Below are 23,300 nucleotides of genomic sequence, written 5' to 3'. Positions count from 1 at the left end.
TATATATATGTATGAATATATAGAAAATGTATATCTAATAAAATAATTATATATCTTATATAAATTTATATAAAAGTGTAGATATCAATCTTGAATTATTTTTTATTTGTTTGAAGAATTTAATTTTTATTTGAAAATTATTTTATTGTTCTTTTATTTATAATTAAATTAAAATTTAATGAAGTAAATTTGAAAAAATAAATTCCACGTTTAAATTTTATGTTAAGTAATTCAATTGATTTTATATAATCAAAATTTAAAGTAATTTTAAAAAAGAGAGTTGATAAAATATGAAAAGAGAGAAAAAATTATAAACTTAAAAAACTAATAAATTGATGTACCGTCCCCAAATCCCAAATGTTTGACATGACATCTTACACATTAAAAATCTTCTATTCTATCATTTTAAACGTTTACAGTTAATGAAATTAGGTGGCGAAAATCACGTGACGTTGACAGACGTATGAAGATAGAGACAGGGTCTGCGACGGCTTGAATGGTAATTTTATATTATTAATTTTACAACCAAAAAAAGAAAACAGGCAAGTAAATCCTTATTAAAACATTCAATCATTAATCTGTCTGAAGATTTTTATTTTGTATTCAGAAATCATAAGCCTTCTATGATAATGTTAGATGCTAATGTTCAGGGCAATTATTAGATTAGTTGATCATCTCTCGCATTCCCATTTCAGATTAAGGTTAGTAACGCAGAACTTATAGTTAAATTTTTTTTGGGAGTTCTTACACCAATATTTGAATGTCTCTGTTCCTTTTATATTGTTTCTGTTATTTTGAATTTTTCTATTAATTTCTTAGAATAAATTTGAAACTAGTTGGTTTTGGTATTTGTTCACAAGTTGAAACTATTTGTTAATGAATTTGTAGTGCTTTTGGAGAAACTGTGCAGTAATTTTTTTAGGAGGGAAGTATCCCTACTTCTCACCATTTTGTATCAATCTCCCCCTGTAGTCTTCCCTGCGTACTCTGTGGAAACCCACTGGTAATGGCGTCCTGAGCTTTATTTATGTGTTACGAGATTATGCAATCTGGACAGTCTACTATTACGGAAGTTATTCTAGTGATGGATCGAGCACTGTGATTGAGATTCATTTATAGATGCTAAATTGACTTCACATTTTCTCTAAAAGCATTAGAAATTCATTAATATGGACTGTAAAAGTCTATTACTTCTAGTGATGGATTAAGCAGTGTGATTGCGAATGTATTTATAGATGCTAATTTGACTGCACATTTTCTCTAAAAGCATTAGAAATTCATTAATATGGACTGTAGAAACCTGGTACTCTTTAACAATATTTTAATGTTAGCTTATGTTCTGCATTGATTGCAGAGCCTTCTCTCCCCCACATTATGGTAGTCTCATGAAGATATGTGCTGGTTCTGTACCATTTAAGGGTTGAATATGATGGTGCAATCAGAGGCTTGGCCAAAGCTATAGAAAACAGAAAAATATTGATTCTTCTCAAGTGTTCGTCACATTTTTTGAGATCAGAAAATTATGTAACAGGGCCCCCTTTTCTCATTGTAGAACCCTTTTTCTGATTCCATTCTTATACCTTTATTTATCAGTAGTTTAAGAGTCACCTCATTCAGGGAGTAGAAAACTCTGGCCCTGTCTATAGAGGTGATACTATTGGCGTTTAGTTGTTTAATGTCCGGGCTCAAGTAGGTTCAATCACAGCGTTGTTAGGATTGCCAACTTCTGCCAACTAGAGTGTATGCCCTGTTAGAATTTTTCTTCACAGCTGAGCTTGCACTTAGGTATCCTAATAAACTTGGTCTAGCATTTAAGACCTGACCTCACCATCTCAAAATCAAATGAAAGAGTGGTATGACGTGTGTGAGCTCTTATGAGAAGCTTGGTTTTATCCCCCTTTTCTGCTGAAAGGGCATGGTGATTCGCAAGCAACTTAGTGCTTCTTGCTCGTCATTTCTAATTAGTAAATCAATTTTTTTTAACCACCTTAGAGTGTATATATACACTATTAACTTAAGGAGCCCTATTTGACCATGCAGCCAAGAGTGAGGAGTTTCTATCCTTTCCAAAGTCATTTTTTTCTTGCACTGGAGTTGATGCAGAAAACATGGGCTGCTCCAACATAGTGAGCAAGCCTATCAATGTCTGGACTCTGAAGCCAAACTCAAAGTAATTGCTACTTGGTTGGGCTTACTGCTAGACTTACTGTAACATCTGTTAACTTTTAAGCATATGCTATGATGACAGTCTTTCTCCTAAAATATGTTAATCTTTGTAACTTTCTTCTTCTTCTACACGGTCCATTCCACTAGAGCCTTTTGTAAAAACTAAGAAAGGTTATTTTTCTTGTTGCATATGCATGATCTTATCCAACTAGCATACACACTCATCCTTGTACATTTGTTCAATTCCTGCTAATTAATTTCCTCTAGACAATCACAACATTATTGAAAATGATAATGAATTAAGGCTAATTAATTTGCTGTTTGAAGCTACTAGACAGAGCTATAGAAGGCATTTCAGGTGGTGTATTTCACTTATCAACAGAGTTGAGAATACAATGGTATCATTAGCAAGTTGATAGCTTTAGAATCTTGTGCCACCTTCAATTGATGAGAGTCTAAATGCATTTCCTTTACTCTGTCATCAAGCAGGTTTAGCGGATTTTTGCCCATTATGCTGAAGAGGTAAGGGATGAGTGGGTTGCCTTGCCTTAGAGCTTTGGAGGGTTTGAACCATAATCCTGGATGACTATCAATGGAAATCCTGAAATGTGGTGTTGAATTGTAGCTACATACCCATTCAATGACCTTGTAATTGAGCTCACACATTTGCATGGTTTTGTGGATGAGGCTCCACCTATGTTTATCAAAGGCTTTTCAAAAGTCTAATTCGATGAAGACCCCTGAAGGTGTGTCATATTTTTGTATGTGGGACAAAAATGGACTAACTTTTGTTTATCATTTTTGTGAGATCTTTCAGCTTGCAAGTGCATACTTTTGCTATTGTTTTGTGGACCATGTTATAGAGAGTAAATGCCAATTCTGGGATTAAAACTAGCTTTGTGGCATTTTGCCGAGTGAGCTTTTACCTATCTTTTTAGATTATTCAACAACCCCAAGAATATCTACTTGAAATTTTTCAGGAGGTTTGGAAGAAGAGGGCAGAGAATCTATCTGGTTCAAGAGATTTATATTTTACCAAAGGAGAATAGTATTTTCCTTAACTTCTCACCTCCCATAGATGTGGTGATGGCATTGTCATCATTTTCCTCTACCACTTTTGATATATGGTTGATGTCTTCTTAGGCACTGATCCAAGCTTGAGTCTGAACATCCTATTAGAGGAGATTGTTTAAGTGTATAGATGCATGAGAGACAGCTTTTTTGGGTCTGTGATTGAGTGACCATCTAAATGCTTCAACTGATTTTGTCTATTTTGAAAGGCTCAGTTTGAATATCCTAGCCTTATCAATTAATCTTGAGATCTTTGATGTTGAAATAATGCTTCTTTTTGTCCATGACCAACAAGATCCCAAGTTAATCCTCGTTCCTCTTGCAAAAGTTCCTTGGTGATTTCCTGATCTTCCATTCTTTTCTGGATGAATCCCAAATTGACCAATGTTTTATTGCTAGCTTCAAAGATATTTTCAAATATTTTTATTTTGTTCCATTCAACAATTTTATATCTTGAATATTTCAGTTTTTGGTGAATCTGTACGTAGCATGATCTTGTAGTTTTGAAGCTTGGATTCACCATCCTTGGAATTTTCTTTCAGAGGGAGGCTGTTGGTCACATACTTACATACCTGAAATAACTTTGTGGTCCTTTTTTCTCGCAAATTGGAGTTTAGAGTGACTAAACAGTGGTTGGAGGGACTTGTGCATCAAACTGCACGTTGAACTGTGGTCTGGGGCATGATGTGATGATCTGATATGAGGATTCTGACCAGATAATCTGCCATAATACTTTATGTTTTTTTTCCCTATTTCTCTAGATTTAGAGTTTTGTGTATTCAAGATCAATTATCCCTGTTTATTATATGAGATCCCTTGAGCTATCTACAGTCCATGAATTGAATCTTTGTCTGCACTTTTCTTTATCAGGGTTCTTGATTGTGTTGTTCCTCATTAGAATAAGGTGTATCACATGCTTGAGAATCTTTCTTTTTAGCTTTTCTGTATAATTGATTCTTTCATTCTCTTTTTGGGAATATTGACATGCGTTAGACAGAATTGCAGATTTTGTTTATTAGAGATGGATAGATTGGCTAAACCTTGTACATATGAGTTGTGGGAAATTGAGACATACTTTTGTGGATTCCATAATACCGCTTGTTTGGTGTTTATTTTTTATTATTTCTAGTTGTTTATGTTGTTTGATAGATCTGGGGATTTCCATTTCTCTTCAATCACATGGATCTTGATTTTGGCTTGTCTTCTGTGAATTTGTGGCATCTTGTCTCTCTTGGTGCATACATATTCTTGCCAGATAGCCATGTTCATGGTAGATTCCAATTTTGAAAGGAGAGGTGTAATAAGATTTTTACTTGCCAGGGAGAGATTTATTAAGATTTATGTTCACACAAATCCAAGCCTAGTTTAACACTCCTAGATTTTTGGTCATCTTGGAACAGCATCTATATTTTCCAATTCCTCCTCTCTTTTTTTTCTTGGCAATAAAGGGATGTGAGTCCATATGGAGACTAAGTTGGGATGATCCTAGGTTATGTTGAATGCAGGATCCCAAGACTTCAGTAACAGACCAGATTTGCTTAAGAACCATGGACCTCCTTGGAAGAGTTTGTCCTTTGCTTGTTTTGAGATGAAGACCGCTATGAAGTAGCCTTTAGGCATCATCAGGGTTTCATCTATAACTATTGGCTTTTAGTTCTGTACAATCCAGGACTTTAGAGATCTGGATGCTGGGAAAGCCCTCATAAATTGAAAGATCGGGGTTCACTCATTTAGTATCCGTGGTCTTTGTTCAATTTCTTCAGGTTGAGGCAGAATTTTTTAAGTTTTCCAATTTTTTTTTTTTCTTGGTTTGAAAGTTTGGCCTGCTGATAGTTTTATTTGTGGTATTGCATGAATCCTCGTAGTTATTTACTGGATTTTCTTGCATTTGGTGCTGTTGCTTCTTGAAAGTCTGTTTACTACTGTGGGTGGCTGATCCACAGAGGAGGCCATACACTCCAGCAATTAGAGAGAATTTCAGTAGCACAAGCAGCTTATGGAAGCTTGAAGCCTCTGGTTTTATTGGCTTGAAGTGGCATAGTCAGCGAGGTATGGGACATCAAAGGACTTGGGGTTGTTGTCTAGAGCTACAATGGATGATAACTGCTCTTGTATTGCTGTTCAGTTTGACCATTTAGGCCTTGAAGGATTGCACATTAGTAAGCATTTTGGATAGATGGTTTGCACAGAATTCTTGTGCAGGCATAGTGCATATAAATTTTATACTCATATTTGCGCAGTTGCAATAGGTGGGCTAAGGATTAGTGGATTGTCATGGGAATTGACAAGAGCAAGTAGTGAATACTTAAAGATTACATCTATCGCTTGCACTTCCTTTGCTTTTTGAGTTAAAATCTAAGTAAAAATTATTATCACTAGAATTTAGTGCTACTTACTCAAGTTCTTAATTGTTTAGTGTTGTTCCTTTAGGTCCCCATATATGGACATTGTGCTAGTTGATAGCCATACACATTTAGGTCATATATTTTTTAGGTAGAGCAGCTTTAGTAAGTCTTAATGTGGGTTCTTACATTTGTGAGATTAGATTTGTGTCATGCCCATGTTTAGATCTATCTATGTTGTTATGGTTAACAAGGTGCTTAACATTGATGTTATAGTACCTCTTTTTCTTGTCACAACAACCACTCTTCATGCATCTGTCTTTATATATTCTTTTAAGCTAAAAGAGATTGATTTATACTTGAGTAGCTAGAGGGAATGAGTGAGTGGATCTAAGCAATTGATTAGGAGAATTGAGACCATAATTCTGATCTTTAGAGGCCCTCAAATCCTGCAAGGGGTTGAAGCTGCAGGAAAGAAGGGACTTCACTAAGAGGGAGTAGAGTCGAGCTAGTTACTGTGAAGGCTACTTGCTGACTGCTAAATGCTAGAGCAGGTGTTCATGTTATTAGGACTGTGTTGGTTGATTCATCTATTGGTGGCAGGTGTCATCTATGTAAGGGAAGTGGTCAATGTCCCCTCCCACTCCTTATTTTGAGGTGTTCCAATTCTACTCTGGTTGAGTTATGGAACATGGCTGGTTTTCAAAGCTTATCTGATAGTCATGGTGCATTACCTAAATGGATCAAGATAGAAAGGGTATGCTTATGTTACTTCATGATGGGAAGTTAAGTGTACATCATTTAGGTAGTTGGTAGGTGAGTACTCATAGAAGGGAAGCTACTAGTTTTTGTGTTAAGTGTTAAAGTTTCTAGTTGTGGCATTTACCTTGGCATGGATAGTTCTTAGGTACTTGCCGCTTGTGGACTCACCACAGCATGCCTGATCAGGACAGAATGAAACCTTTGGTTGCGTTACCACCTTTGAGTATACATTAATCTGATAGGGAAACTTTCTTCCCACATACAAAGAGGTGAGACTATTGGGCCTTTACCATTTGCAGGGCTGCGGTGATCCCTCCTATGATTTGGTGTAATCCTTCTTGTAAGTTGGTGTAATCCCTAGGTCATTAGGACCACTTGAAACAAACAGGTGTCTATTCACTCCCTAGAGATCATTTGTGTTTGTAGCAATCCAGTGCATCTCTTAGGTAGCCATCCTTAATTGGATGGGCTAATATCTGTATTATGTGTTTAAGTCTTGGGCCTTGAAAGTTTAAATAAAAGTCATACATAGGAGGTGCTTACCACGAGTGTTTGAATGCAAAAGTAAGGCTGGTGCAAAAATATATGTTGCTTTATCATGTCATTGATAAGAGAATATTGAAATAGAACCTTGACAAGAGCCTGTTGTTCTTTAAATGTGGTTTGCACTTCTTTTGTCTTTATTTTGGCTTTTGGATTTGCAGAATTCTCTAGAATAATTGTACTGTCAGCACCCTTCACAAGCCTATGTTTTTGCCATATCAGAAGAATGGCTTTTAAAATAGAGGAAATGAGGTTGGTCTTGATTCTTGAAACATGCTATCTTGGATTCTAATATCAGTGTTGAACTGGTTGATAAATAGATTTTCAGTGAAAAAAAATATCATAAGGTGGCTTTAATTTTGAGTTCTCATGATTCAAAACTCACGTGTAAACATGCATTGTTATATAGTAAAATAAATGGAAACCCTTTGTAACTAGATTGCTTTAGGTTTTACCTTGATTCTGGTATTTATAAATTGTTTATTTTAAGATTTTTTGTTTCAGGACAATTGCTTCCTTGCTTAGGTACTGCTTGAAATGTTCACAATGCTGCAAAGATCAAACTTCATGGCTGGCTGTTTTCACGAGTCATTACCACAGTCTCATGCCATACATTGTAGCCCTTCATTGCTGAAAGGGAAGATGATAACAGTTCATACAAGAGGAATACGTCATTTTTGTCAAAATCCATGCAAGTTTAAGGAGGATAGGGTTCCTTCTCTAAGGCTGTTGGATGTGCGCTGTATGTCCAACCTTCCAGAAAATACTATATATGGAGGACCTAAATCCCAATCTCCCTGGAAGAGGATAACTTTGAAGCATCTTTCTGAAAAATATGGGAAAGAGGAGCCAATTACAATGGTTACAGCTTATGATTATCCATCAGCAGTTCATGTTGATCAGGCAGGCATTGATATTTGTTTAGTAGGAGATTCAGCTGGTGAGAGTAGTTTATGATTAAAACATTCTATTCTTGAAGAAGTACTGTCTTATTTGGGCTTCATTTGACAAAACTTATTCAGATACCACTTTCTTTTCCATATTTGAAGGAATGGTGGTGCATGGGCATGACACAACTTTACCTGTTACCATAGAGGATATGCTACTACACTGTCAAGCGGTTGCCCGTGGGGCAAGGCGACCCCTTCTTGTTGGTGATTTGCCATTTGGAAGCTATGAAAAGAGCACAGAGCAGGTGTGTTGAAAATTGTATCCAGAATTATGGGGTTTATTTCTTTCAAATCTTGTGTTGGTGTGAATGAACTACACTCGATGAACTCAGAAAGTAATTTTTTGGATGTCTCTGCTGGATTCTCAGGTCATGCAATCATTTTCATTTGTATTGAGCTCATTAAAACTGCAATGTTTTCCCCGCCATTATTTGTAAGATATGTAATATGTGTGCTTGGCAGGCAGTGGGAACTGCAATCAAGATATTGAAGGAGGGTGGCATGGATGCAATAAAGCTTGAAGGAGGTGCATTGTCCAGGGTATCTGCAGCACAAGCTATAGTTGAGGCAGGCATTGCAGTGATGGGGCATGTGGGGCTTACCCCACAGGCAATAAGTGTTCTTGGTGGCTTTCGACCTCAGGGTAGAACTGCGGAAAGTGCAATAAAGGTCTGCTCACACAAATTTTAGCAGGAATAGTACTGAAAGTTGAGTTTTGGTTGCATCACTTAGTGAGTGGTGTATGCATGTATTGATCATACTCTGTGCAGGTTCTGGAAAGTGCGCTTGCTTTGCAGGATGCTGGCTGCTTCTCAATTGTACTAGAATGCATGCCATCCCCTGTGGCAGCTGCCGTGACTTCAGCTCTTCAAATTCCTACCATTGGAATTGGAGCGGGGCCATCTTGTAGCGGCCAGGTACCATACACTTAACTTCCAAAAGAAGATTCGTTGTGCTCTTGGTATAAGTTGATGTTAGTGCAGTTAAATGAAATAGCGAATTGCATGCTTGGTGATACAAAATTCTGAGATGTTGCTTCAAATAGAACATAGCTACATTTTACTGCAGAATAAAGCATGCAAATAATGGGAATACTCCTCTCTTTCTATCTGCTAAATGCCTAAGTAAAGGTTCAATGGCTCTTTTTTGTGGATATGTTAAAAAGTGCCATACCTTCTTTATCTCTATGAATAGATAAAATATTAAACTTCATTAATCTTGTCTTTATGCATTTTTAAAAAAGTGCATCTGATGCCTGAGGATAATCTAGAGAAGCTTAATTGTTTCTTTTTCTATCTCAAGTAAGCACTGGAGAAAATAAATAAATAAAATTTTCATTCCACCAAACCTTTCTCTTCTCATATCTGATGTTGGGTTCTAATTCAGGTCTTAGTATATCATGATTTGCTGGGAATGATGCAGCATCCACACCATGCCAAGGTACGAGCTGGACTGTTTGCTTTTTCTTCATTTTTTCTGTGAAAGTGTAATGCCATTTGTCCAGGCTTTCTTTTGTCTACTGTTGATAAGAGGAGACAGGAAAGGTTAGAAATAAATAGAGATTAATCTTTATTAAAAGTTCGTTTTGACAATTGCCATCTTCCTTCTAGGTTACGCCCAAGTTTTGTAAGCAATATGCAAAAATAGGAGATGCAATAAACAAAGCTCTTTCAGAGTATAGAGAGGAGGTTTCTTCGCGGTCATTTCCTTCTGAAATTCACACTCCTTACAGAATCGATCAATCTAACATGGATACATTTGTCAATGAACTTGAGAGAAGAGGGCTAAGCAAAGCAGCAAGTGCAGCTGTTGCCTCATGTGAGAAAGATGATAAAGCCTGAGGGCCATAAATCAAATTTTACTATGTGAGTATTTCAAATTAAAATTTCTACTTGAGTTCAATAAGAACAAAGCAGAATCAAAAATCACGAAACCCTTGTCACATTATTAGAGTCTTTAATTCTCTTACAGTTTGCAATGGTAGATAGAAACCAAGTAAACAATGCACTTGTAATAAAAGCACCTTCTTTTGTTCTTTAGAACATTTATTTTCTTCCCTTCTAATGTAATGCACATTTCACATTATTATCTATCTTTCAAAGAAATGAAATGAATTTTTTTAATAACGTCTATGTGATCAAATCTTTATGAAGTTTGTAAACCCTTATTGATGTGGGATTTCTAATGTGTATTTTGATATAAAATTTTGCATTTTGTCCAACCTTGCCTCCTCAACAAGGTGTTTAGATTGTTCACTCTCAAGTTGTCTTCATAATTGATATAGGTGTTGTAGGCCAAGCACTTCATAATGTAGTTTCATTCTATCTCCACCACACCCTTATTGCAAAATGACTTGTTCTCATTTCCAACTCCTCTTTAGGTATTGACCATTTGTTGATTTTACACCGAAGACTATGCAAGCTACTCCTTAATTGGGCCAATTATTTTCTGTAGTAAACTTCCTTCTAGCCAATTTGCTTTGATTCACATGCCAGTCCTAAATGTTTCTCTTACACACTTTTTATTTCCTCATTAATGTTTGGGCACTCCTACATATTGATGTCCCAGTTTATTTATCCACTTGTCATTTTGTTTCATCCTTGTGTTCTTTTTGCTTAGCTTTTCCTTGATAACTAGGTTGGGCTAGTGGTGATCCTCCATATTTTGAGACTTTTTAAGTACCTTAATGACCAAACCATCCTAGATGTTTCCAAAGGGAAAGCACTTGCTTCAACTGATAAATTTTTTTATGGAACATGTTGATTCCCAAGTTTTCATTCAAATACCAACAATGGGAAATTTCATGATCATGGGACTATGGTTCACAAAATAACCTCCAAATTTTATTGAAGTCGACTCTTCTTTTGGTTTTTTGGGTTCTGGGAAAAGAGAAGAAGAAAATTAGAAATAAAATTAATTAACTATCTAACTCTAAGGCGATGTGCTGAGAATTGATATGATATTCCAATCTTATTAAGCATAGCATTTCATAGTTTTAGACAACAATAACATAACCAACGACTTTCAAAAGTGCAGACCGCATGATTAAAAAATAATGATCAATATATTTATGTCGAGAATTACACAAGATAAATTTGTAACAGACAAGAACCAATGACTCCAAAAATTGTGAGCACAAAATGCTACAAACTGTTCACTGTTGAAAGGAGAACAAAATACATAAGGCCATACATGCACAAGGTAAATATTCAGATCCCCTCATGAGAAGCCCCTTCTCTAGCTCTCCGGAATCAAAGGTTACTATCTATTCCCTTTTACATCTATTACATACATATTTAAAACACAGGCAATCGAGCATCATGGTAGTGATCTTTAGCAGAGCAAAGGCTAACTAGATGTCTCCACTATAGTTGCATGTTAATCATGAACATGCAATGTCTATCCTTGTTAGGACCTATAGGCACACCCCTTTTAATTTTGCATGAATTGCGTGATGGTCAAAGAAAATGTTCGACCAATGATGTGACAGTTTCTTCTTGTCAAAAAATTTCTCCTTCCGAAGAAGTGCGCTATTGACATGCGGCTCTTTTCTTTTTCTCCTTTGACGCCACACTTATTGTTTGTCTTTAAAACCTTGGACCAATGACTAAACTTTTAGTACCTTCTTTTTGGTTCTTCAAAACCTTGCACCTGAATGACATGTGGATCAAATGATGTGATGCTTTCTTTTTAGAACTCACGTCATGATGCTACATGGTTTTGTCAACCAATGGCGCAACAGAAAGAGTCTGTCAACAATCTTTTGTATGAAGATGCATGCGGAAGTGACCCACGTCTCACCCCACTTTTAAAATATCACGAAAACACTTAGACAACAAAATGTGCTTCCCTTTCTTTAATCTTTGCTCGAAACAATAAATGGAGAACATTGTTCTATTGATGCCTCTATTAAAATCTCGAAACATTATTTCTATTGCATCAAATCAAAATGTAGAGTTCATCTCTATAGTTCTAATGCCTCTTAGAGGATCATTGCTTGGGGAGATGGAGCCCCAAAATGTCAAAACTGTACAACAATGCAAAGAAAAATCAACCTCAAAGCTTCTAAAGGGCGAGCTACAAGGATGCCCACTTTGCTTCAAATGGTTGTGACTTTTTCTTTAGAGTTTCATAAACTGTCTAAATCAATGATCTCCTTGAATGAGAAATTGTGTAGAGTTTGGATCATCTACCGCATTTGAAACTCCAATTGAGAGAATGGTTGAAGGACTGCCTCCACTTTTAAGGAATTCGGTTATTGGCTCAAACTCTGGAAAGAAGTCTAATCCTTTTGTTTGTTTGCCAACAATTTTCGTATTTGATCTTCAAACAATATTGTCTTGTTGTTGAGAAATGGTGAGGGGAGTCCTAATTGAACCAATTGTCCAATGTGTCCCTGTATCTCCTTAACGACCTGTTCCAAGGCATTCAAATGTGCCTTACATTTCAAAGTAGTCTTATTGTAGCTCAGGAACTCATTTACCTTCATGGCTGCCTATCGTCTATTCTCTACACCTGTTGCTTGGAGAGTTTCTTTTGAAGCATTATACAATTTTTGCACTAGCAATTGTGAATCAACAACCTTAGGTGCAACAAATGACAGGGTTTTCTCTACAATGGCACTCACTTCAATGCTCAAAGGCTATGAATCAGAAATAAACTTGAGCATAGGCTTCAAATGCGAAGCCACTTCTTTGATGCACTCCCAAAAGGAAACATATAGCTCTTGAACCATGGGGAGTATGATAGAGGCTTGCAAGTGTTGAGTTGATTCTTCTTTAAAATGTGTAATTTGTTGATCTCTAGCTTGGAGTTCATGTTGCAATCGTTGCTAGGAAGTCATAGAGTTGGAGAGACTCTTGTGAGCCTAAGTGATTTCTTTTGTTCTCTCTCAATCGACTCTTAACATTCATTATCTTTCTTCAAGGAGTCAATTAGGGCTTGACCATCAACCAACTCAGTTTGAAACCTGGTCCTTTGACTTTTCTCAACCCAAGACATTTCCTTGGAGGTCTGCCTTTAATCAGCCGAAATATGTCTTTGGTCCTATTTTCAGTTGTTAGCCTGTCACCGATGCCTTTGACTCATGCCAATTCCCGCTCTTTCTTCTGAAGCCTCTTTCTTTCTTTAATGAAATCAATGGTCACAGACTTTTGGGTCTCTTCCACAAGCTCAACCTTATCTTGGGGCGTAACCTCAACAAGATTGAGACCAACAACATGGATTTAGTAATCCTCTAACCTCATTTGCTCCTACAATTTGATGACAATCAAAGTCATATGTGCAATTGTTAGCGATCTATGTGATGGATCTTACATCAACTACATATGGGGCGTGGTGGGAGACTTGCCTTCTTTCCTTCTCTTCTTCTCAAGATGAGCCTGGCAAGCTCTCTTGGTGGTCTCAATCTGCTAGTGATAGTTAGCTGGGAGCAAAATGACTCCTCCAACAAAAGGAAAGCCTTGTGGTAAACCTAATGTAATTGGTTACCTGCTATTGGGATGTAGTAGATTTAGTACCAACGACCAATGTTGGTTGCAACATTAAAGTGGATGGTGAGAAAGGAGGGAGATTGAGAGTGGGGCGAACAACTACACAGTGAGTAGGAAGAGAAAGTAGGTGGAGGGGATGTAAGATGAGTGGAAGAAAAGGGATGGAGTGATGGCGTTGGAGAAAGAATACAAGTAGGGATAGTAGATTGTGCAATAGGAAGAGGGGAAGAGATACTTACGCATCCTCCTATTGGCAAGACTTGTGCGAATTGAATTGTCATGGACACTTCTTCCTCATCCGAAGCTTACAATTGTAACCTTCTTCTCTTTCTTTTCGGCTCTATGAAAGAAATTGCGATAACTATTTCCACACCCTCCACCACTAATATTTTTTCAACCTATGAGAAGAAGGTTGCTCTCTCTGTTGTGCCACAAAGTACAATGGGGGTGGCCAATTTTATGGCTAAGAAATCTCAAGAACCCCTTCAGTCTCTCTCTCTCTCTCTCTCTCTCTTGAAACTTCGTGCTCTTCTTCGGTCTCCTAAAGCTCCTTAGCTCTCCCTTCTACTTGATCACCAGCCTCAAGGGAGAACCAAGTGATTTGTGTACCAAATCCCATAACTCCTCCCATGTCTCATCAATGGCAACATCTTCAAAATTTAGCTCCGGTTGACCAATTTCCTGCCTATATTTCCAATAGGCTTCAATCTTATTAATAGTCCACTAATTTTACGACATGATGTTGAAGACTTGGAGTCATTAACCTTGAGGGATCATACTTTCTAACTGGGTTGTAGAATGCCTCCCATGAGTGAATAAGCTATGCTAGGATTTGTGTCAACTCCATCTGGCAAATTGTCGCAATCATTGGGCCTCGAAGAATGGCCTAGTCTCATACACAAATACAGTTACAAGATTAACGCTAGCCATATTTCCATCATGATCATAGTTCCATTGATCATTAACTAGGTCTAAACCTAGCTTGACTAGCTTCAACAAAAGAAAGTGTTTAATTGACCTCTTCACAATTGTGATACCTCCTTTGGAAAGAAAGAGGGAGGTCATAAATTGCCTTTTTTTTTGGGCCTACTCCAAACTCCGAATCGATAAGATCCAACTGACGACCCAACTCTATGGTAAGTACACAGTCCGTCAAGAACTTTGGTAGCCTAAAGGGCTCCCTTTTGAAACCATGGACGCAAATCATAATGAAATGAGCTCTGAAAAACCAGTCACAAGGAAGCTTGGAGTTCATCATCCAACCCTTTTGTCTATCACTTTTTTTGAAAGTGATCTCCTCTGGGCATAAATCAATTAGCACTGAGGTAAAGATTTTTTTAGAAAACTCATAGTAGTCAAAAGTGACTAGGAGCAAGTGGTCCCATGTTAATATTGGGATGAGCCTTTGTGGATCAACAGAGTCATCCACCATAGCCAAATGCATGTAGGGCTGGGAAAACTAAGAATTCCGATATAACATCGAATGTAATAGGAAAGGTTGATATCTGAAGATTTTCTTATGACCAAAGCTAGACAGCTGGTGGTGCATCCTGTCTGCGAGGACTTTTGCAAAATCCATTTTGTAAGCCTGTTGGCGTGTGATCGTCTTTAGCCAAAAAATTGTTGCCAATTCAAAATCCTGCTCATCTACATCATGATCTAACCCAAAAATAAAATTCAACCTTGAGGAGGCATCCTGCACATCCTATGTAAAGCTAGAAGCAGCGATGGGTAAAAGGAGCCAACATTGTGTTGGCAAGGTCAAGTCAAAGCTTTGAATCTAAGAACTTGGGTTGATATTTCCTGGACTGCCACAATTGCTGCAATTTAGCATAAGAACGAATATCAGCAATTGGGTTGTGTTGTATCTGCAACATCTCTCTTGCTAGCTTTGCATCGATCACCACTTGAATGTCTCCTTGGTATAGTACTATTGCTAGGGTTATACTGGTGTACACACATGTGTACAAGCTCGGGGCAGGGATGGACCATATGCACCATATATTGGGCTAATGTCGAGCTCAACCTAAACCCAAAGAATTCAAGTTCTCTAGCCTTAGCTTTATTTATCATTGTGGTGCGAGCTCCTCTCAAATTTTTGGGATTCTTAGACAAATTGGGATCAAAGACATAATCTGCAGAGCTGAGCACTAAGGTCAAATATGTGCAATGGCCTTTCTTTAAAACCTTAACATTTGGAACCTATGGCATAGGTTGAGCAGGGGCTGAAGTGTAAGACCTATTATGCTTCAATTATGGTGGAAGCTCATACATCTTCCTAGCTGAAAAGGTCCTTTGTCTTCGTGGGTGCTTCCTGCCAGAAGTGGACTCTAGAGTATCCATGATATCTTTTGTCAAATACTTTCAAGATTGTAATGCTCTTTGATTGAAACCAAGAATTATGCTCAACTCACAAGATGCCCTTCTCTAGTGCTCTGCAATTCCTTATTCTGCATTCAAATAATTTTTTCTCAATACCAATGATGTTTATAAAGAGTTGTCCACTCATGTGAATTTATGTTTTAGACCTTGGCTTCTGTGCTCGACTTGACATGCATGCTTAGGGAGCCATTTTGATGAAGATTTGGTAGATTTATTATGGAGATCATGCCACTAACCCGACCTCAACATTAATTCCCATCATGATAGGTTGTTAAACAATCTTCACCCTTACTAAGATTAAAAAAGGGTGCCTTAAGCAGAGACACTTGGCAAATCCTTAGATTTATTTACCTACCTTGTGCCATTGGCAATTATTTAGAAGAAAGTTGGAAAACACACTGCAAAAAAGTAAACTATGTACAGACAAACCTTTGACATTAATTAAAAGGTTTTAGAAAGATCCCATTAACTGGATGTCAAGAATTTCCCCTTTTTTTGTTTGCCAACTCATAAGCATTATGCTACTTGCAACTGACAATCTGGAAGGGACCCCTCCACAATGATTCGAATTTGGCATGTTGTCCAGAATTTGTGGCTCTTTCTGTTGAGACATGGACCAGCTAGGACTCGAACCTAGGACCTTCCATACGTTGCTGGAGTGCTCTACCACTGAGCTACTGGCCCCTCTTGGACCAGTCCATCGTCGGTCTGGGTGTGGCTTATTTCCAACACCAACACCCCCCCTTAAGCCACACCTCTCCTGTGCTTGGGTCTCCTAGCCTGGACCTGGCTTTGATACCATGTTGAGACATGGACCAGCTAGGACTCGAACCTAGGACCTTCCATACGCTGTTGGAGTGCTCTACCACTGAGCTACTGGCCCCTCTTGGACCAGTCCATCGTCAGTCCGGGTGTGGCTTATTTCCAACACCAACACTTTCTTCCCATTTTATCACCTTCTTTGAAATCCATGTTTGAGGTCTTACTGTTGAACCATCTTTTCACTATTTGTTGGTGGTTATTTGTTGTGTCATGTGCTTGCTCTCTCCTCTCTTGAAGATTTAATAGCTGGACCAGTCAAATTTGCATTGCCTCGATTTCTTTGATTTTAGACTCTTTTATCAACTGAAGGGCTGAAATTTCTATGGAGATCGACATTGTAGTGCTCTTCCCATACAACAATTCATAAGGGGATGTGTTGATGTGTATTTTGTACACGACCAAACACAGAATAAAATACCCAGAGGTATCTTATCCTCTCTTGAGTAAAGTCTCCGAATGCTGAAGATATCGCAAAAAGGATCAATCGGAAGGACTTCAAGGTTCTGCTTTGTAGGATCTCTACGTGTGGATAAGCTCTCTGTGGTATGATGTGATTTTGCTGGAATCACAAGGGGACTTACACTTGATGACTAAACGTTTGATTTGCTTTGAATATTGCTGGAACATAGGATTTCACTAGCCTAGATTTTGAAAAAAAAGAAAAAGGATGAGGGCAAGGAAAGGATTTAATTCGGACACTAAGAATGTAGGAGCAATGAATAATCTTTGATGAAATTCTAACTAAGTCTTGTTTTGACATCCTAGGATCATCTCCACAAGGTTAGTGTGATCTTCGGAGGAAAACTTTATGATGTTCAGATCATCGCTACAGGCATAGACACCATCAGGCTGATGCATATCAGTGAAGAAGCGACAATTGAAGTTAAGCTTAAACTGAATGATTCCAGTTGACTACACAAGGCAAGTCTGCAATCAACAAACTGCTAGTAGTATGGATATACGAATTTCACCATCAATCAAACACATTTCTTCCACTCATCTAATAACATGAAATCAAATCTGAGAAGTATAAAGACCATGCAAATTGTTGAATCGACCCATAGATTTCACCATTTCTTCAATGAAGTTTACAAGTCTTTTACAACAACATCTTGGCAACAATCCTTGCCTTCTCTTTCTATTCTACTCTAATTGCCATTCTATCAACTGACTATTCACTATTAGCTAACTATTCACCTTCTAACTATTGACTAACTATTAGCCTTTACAAATGAGGAGCCAGGGCTTATATAGCGCCCTCAATACAATTTGATGGCTCAGATCAATTTGAGATCAATGGCCGAGATTTTACAATGAAAACCCTAATTAGGGTTTGTTACAACAAACTCAATTTTGGCCAATTAAATAATTGCATTATTTGGACACATGTCTTCTTTGGAATATTCGACCAATGGAGAATCGGGGTAGGTACATCGAAGTTTGTGCCATCTCCCATGAGTCAGGTACATTGAATCTGGACACGCTGAGGTGGACCAATCCGACTGGAGGAGTGATGACTAGGATGCCACCTTGTCTGACACTTGTAACTTGGTAGATATTCAATTTGATGTTGCTGAGAAGCTAGCTTTAATTAACTCTTCTGAAACTGTCTGTTTCTTCAATGAACCTTTGCTTTAACTTCCTTTGTCTTCGATGTGCAGGATGGATGGTGTACCTTTCCTTCGAATGCTAGACTGGAAGAGGTTGTCCTTGATGATGCTGGACCGGAGAAGGCCGTCCTTGATGATGCTGGGCTGGAGAAGGTCGTCCTTGTCTTGCCCTGGTCCCCTTTTAACTGCAAGACAAAGAAAAAGATGATTAAGGACACATAATAAATTCATTTCAATATAGCATTTTATACCTTAAATCATCAACAAGAAGACATCAAAATTAAGTTTGTTCAAGAGTCTTTCCAGGGATAGGCCCTATAAGAATTTCGCCCTGGACCCTCTGGAAGGGTCAGGAGCGAATTTTGTACTTTTGGACAAATTTCATCATGTCTCTATTCCAAAATACCTTCCAAGGCAAGCATACACTAGTCTTTTCTCCACCAAGGCCTGGGAATCCATTTCTTGATCGTCATTGTGAGCAATTTAGGTGATATTGGGAATTTCGCTCTGGACCCTTTGGAAGGGTCAGGTGCGAATTTTTTGTTTGTAGCTCACTTCTCCATCATTTCAACTTCAAATCACTTCACAAGGCAAGGAAACACTACTCTTCTTTCATCCAACTCCAGTTTGACTTAATTTTGCAAGGAGAAAAAGGTGATTGAAGAATTTTCGCCCTGGACCCTTTGGAAGGGTCAGGAGCGAATTTCTTCCTTTAGCCCAAAATCATCATTTCTGGAGACAACAATCAACTCAAGGGCAATCTCAAGGGCATCTTTCACCTTGGCCTAGGCATGGTTTAGCATAAATTTGAAAGGAATATGCAAATTTTAGGATTTTCGCTCTGGACCCTTTGGAAGGGTTAGGAGCGAAAATCTTGTTTTAGGGTTATTTCCCCATCCTTTCAACTTCAAATCACCTCCAAGACTTAGAACACCTTGCCTCACTCCTCTCTAGGCCATAAAAATCAAAATTTTACCTTGCCTTGCAAAGAAAATAGGTGGAATTGGGATTTTCGCTCTGGACCCTTTGGAAGGGCCAGGAGCGAAAATCACTTTTTGGCTCAATTTCTTCAAGTTTGATAATCATTGCTAAGTCAAAGTCATTCCTGAGGACCCCTCCCATCAAAACTCACCCTAGTCAGCACTTGGCTTGGCACAAAATTGGGAAAAAAGGTGATTTAGAGAAAATTTGCTTTGGACCCTTTGGAAGGGTCAGGAGCAAAAATCACTTTTTAGGCTTATTCCTCCATCATTTCAAGTTGCATTCACCTCAAAAGGCTAGAGAACACTTCTTCTCTCACGTCCAACCCAAGTTTGACTTGATTTTGCAAGGGAAAATAGTTGTTTGAAGAATTTTTGCCCTGGACCCTTTGGAAGGGTCAGGAGTGATTTTCATCATTTGGCTTAATTCCTTCAAACTTGATAATTATTGACCATTCAAGGACATGCCTAAAGACACCCTCTAATCTTGACCCACACTAGATTTGGCATAAATTTGAGGGAAAAGATAGGTTTTGAGAAAATTCGCTCTGGACCCTTTGGAAGGGTCAGGAGCGAAAATCTCATTCTTGACCAAAAATCATCATTCTTTCAACTTGAAACTTCATTGCAAGGTAAAATCTCATCTCTCTTCGCCCTAGGAACAAGGTTTTAAGCCTAAGAAAGGCCAAAAAGTAGGCTTGTAAGGAATTTCGCCCTGGACCCTTTGGAAGGGTCAGGAGCGAAAATTCCTTTCTTGGCTAAAACCCTCATTCCTCAATGCTATCAAACACTCTTAAAGGCAAGATCATGTCCATTTTCCCTTTCAACATGCTTTGGACATCACAATTTGGTCAAATAGGGAAGGAAATGAGGTCTAGGAGGATTTTCGCTCTGGACCCTTTGGAAGGGTCAGGAGCGAAAATCTCATTCTTGGCTTGATTCTCCATTTCTTCAACTCCAATCCACTCTAGAAGACAACTAGACATCATTCTTCACCCAAGGGATAAGGTCTTAAGCCAAAACAAGGTCAAAAGAATAGGCTTGCAAGGAATTTTGCTTTGGACCCTTTGGAAGGGTCAGGAGCGAAATTCACCTTCTTGGCTAGAATCCTTCATTTCTCCAATTCAAAACAACCTCAAGAGGCAAAGACATGCTATCTCACTTCCATCCATGCCATAAAAAACCAAGGACTAAACCTCCTTCAATGGAAAAATATGTATTTTTAGGAATTTCGCTCTGGACCCTTTGGAAGGGTTAGGTGCGAAATTCATCTTTTGGTCCAAAATCCTTTACATTTCAATGTTTTCAAATATTTCCAAAGGCCACAAGATGTCCATCCTTCCCTTCAAGATGCCTTGCAAATCAAAATTTGGTCAAACTAGGGAGGAAATGAGCTTTAAGAGGATTTTCGCTCTGGACCCTTTGGAAGGGTCAGGAGCGAAAATCTCATTCTAGGCTTGATCACTCACTTTTCCAACTTCAAACCATCTCAAGAAGCAAACTTAGATCATTTTCCACCTAAGGGACAAGGTTTCAAGCTCAAACAAGGTGGCAAATGAAGTTTATGATGAATTTCGCTTTGGACCCTTTGGAAGGGTTAGGAGAGAAATTCTCTTTTAGGCTAAAATCTTGCTCTTCAAAATCATCCAACTCCATCTCAAGGCAAGAACATACCAATTCATTCCCCAACATGCCCTAGAAACCAACTCTTAGTCAAAATTTGAAAGGAAATGAGAGGTACAAAGATTTTCACTCTGGACCCTTTGGAAGGGTCAGGAGCGAAAATCACTTTTTGGGTTGGATCCTTGACTTTTCCTATTTTCATCCTCTTTGGGAGGCAAACATAGATCCTTCCTCATGCATCTTCACCTTGGTCTTGACTCTTGCTAAAGGAAAAATGAGTGTTTTCAAGAATTTCGCTTTGGGCCCTCTGGAAGGGTCAGGAGCAAAATTTATCTTTTGGGCTAAAATCCTTCATCTTTCAATCTTGACAAGGCTAGAACATTCAAAAATACCTTCAAACATGCCTTAGGAACTAGAAATTTGGCCTTGATAAGTGAGAATTTGAGGTCTTCAAGGATTTTCGCTCTGGACCCTTTGGAAGGTTTAGGAGTGAAATCCCTATTCTTGGCCAAGATCCTGACTTCATTTTCACATTTCTTCATTCAAACAAGCGTTTTTACCTTCATTCAAGCCTGGGAATGCGTTAGTTCTAGGTTTTGGTCAAAGTAGAATGTCTTATGGAGAATTTCGCTTTGGACCCTTTGGAAGGGTCAGGAGCGAAATTTGACATTTTGGACTCTCCGTCAGGATCATTTTATGGAATATAACATTTATGATTTAAGTATAAGAAAGAAATACTTTAAGTTATATTCCATATATACTTCCAAGATGTTTGAGAGTGGTTTCGGACCTCCAGGAGTTATATTGCAAAATCTAGTTTTTGGAGGATTCTTCAGTTTTCCAGACTTAGTCAAATTTCAGGATCAGGACATTCTAGACAGCCAAATTTCAGGGCATTTGAAGATCAGGATGACATTCCAGACTTCATCATTCACCAACTTGACCTAGCTCGGACCTTCAAGAATGATACCCACTCACAAAGCAAGACACAATTAGCAACAAGAGCAAAACCAGGCCCTAAGGAAGACTCTCAAAGAAACCCTAACCTAGAGCACCTGCTGACTCCCCTAGCTCAAGCAAAGCCTACCATCCTATTGATCCCCTGGCGACACTCAAAATGCAAAGGCTAACAGACAAACCCTAAACACCTAGAAAGCAAAACCCCACAAGGCAAAAAGCAGGGGTCCCCATTTGCAATTGGGTGATGTGTGAATACGTCACAACAGGATGTTTTGATAATTTTCTTCAAAGTGATGCAGTCTGCCCACAAGGCTGTCGTCAAGTGTTTGTGCCATTCTCTTTGACGATTGGCCTCCACCCTTTGTCACGTCTCGTCTTTTTGGCTTAATTAAATTAATGAAATAAACTTGATTTTGATATTAATTAGTTACCCTTGATTAATTTGAAATGGTTAAATATATTAGAAATAGTGTAGCATATAAAACACAAATGAAAAAATGATGATCAAATTATGATATTATTATGTTTTTCCCTACCATGTACATATTTCAGTTATGATTTTGAGAACTAACCTATTGATGTGCGAATGAGTGTGATTCAGTGTAGATATGAGTTTAAGGTGAGAACATGATTGGGGAGAGAAGTCTAACCATTTAGTAAAAAATGGACAAAATAGATACCTATTGCACACACCACGTAGTTTCATGCAGAGATTGCATTTGAATGACATGATGGATGTTTTTTGAATGATTTGATAATGCATACACATAATTGTTATTATATTATTGCAATTAATTTGGAAATGAAGATAAAGCTGCATACCTTGTATTCACACATGTATGTATGTTTTGATAACAGGTACATGTTGATTTTCTGTGGAAATGAAATTTTTCGTCTTTTATTTCCATCAAATGCTTAAGTTCATATACGCTCATGCTCAAAAAATGGATATTTGATACCAAGTGTATAATGTATTCTCCTTATATATATATGAATATACGTACATACGTAGGCATATATATGTATATACATGACTGTACTGTTATACACATAAGAATGTGTATAGTGGTATAGGCACATATTTACACGTACTATTAGAAGTGAAATGTTTTATTTATATTTTGCTAAGCCTCAGACCAACCTTGGAGGCTGATATGTTTTGGGAATAAAGCTCATGTTGTAACATAAGTAATATGCATTCGAACCAAATGTTAATGCACCGAAATGTAGTGCTTTCAAGCCTTTATGTGGCATTGACCATAGCAATGATGACTTAAATCATTATGTTTCTTTGTTTTGGGCGACACCTTTTAGCAACTATGACTATTACTGCTATCATATTAAACCGTTTCCGGAAGGAATATCAACAAGCCAATAGGCTCAAGTTGTCGTCTTAAAAGTTAACAAAAAAAACAACAACAAATGAATAGAGGGAAGATTAATACGGTATTATTTTGAATTATCATATTCTATCACTCAACAAAACACATGCCAAGTGGCATTTACCAGTTGCAACTATTCAAAACGGGCTATTCTTAGAAGGCACCATTATGCATATAGGAAGTCGTTTCATTTACTAAGGTAGCCTGATTACTTT

At 37.9% G+C, this 23,300-nt stretch overlaps 1 protein-coding gene across 6 annotated transcripts; it reads left to right on the top strand.

Moving 5' to 3' along the window:
• Positions 1-397: 397 nt before the first annotated feature.
• Positions 398-23,007, top strand: LOC131073104 (3-methyl-2-oxobutanoate hydroxymethyltransferase 1, mitochondrial). Of its 6 annotated transcripts, none has more exons than XM_058009476.2 (8): positions 547-701; positions 7,389-7,824; positions 7,934-8,079; positions 8,297-8,503; positions 8,605-8,751; positions 9,221-9,274; positions 9,445-9,699; positions 22,562-23,007. In XM_058009476.2, the coding sequence occupies exons 2-7, from the start codon at positions 7,422-7,424 to the stop codon at positions 9,673-9,675; spliced, it is 1,188 nt and encodes a 395-aa protein (XP_057865459.1). In that variant the 5' UTR covers positions 547-701; positions 7,389-7,421; the 3' UTR covers positions 9,676-9,699; positions 22,562-23,007. The 6 variants fall into 6 exon arrangements, with proteins under 6 accessions (XP_057865461.1, XP_057865459.1, XP_059065402.1 ...); XM_059209419.1 differs by lacking the exon at positions 22,562-23,007 and adding an exon at positions 2,656-2,912 and having other exon boundaries at positions 9,445-9,960; XM_058009478.2 differs by lacking the exons at positions 547-701; positions 22,562-23,007 and adding an exon at positions 398-499 and having other exon boundaries at positions 9,445-9,960.
• The last annotated feature ends 293 nt before the right edge of the window (positions 23,008-23,300 follow it).

This window comes from Cryptomeria japonica, chromosome 7 (genome assembly GCF_030272615.1).
Source record: "Cryptomeria japonica chromosome 7, Sugi_1.0, whole genome shotgun sequence".
Classification (NCBI taxonomy): domain Eukaryota; kingdom Viridiplantae; phylum Streptophyta; class Pinopsida; order Cupressales; family Cupressaceae; genus Cryptomeria; species Cryptomeria japonica.
Note: the sequence above shows the minus strand (reverse complement) of the source record. Positions and strands in the feature narration are given on the sequence as shown.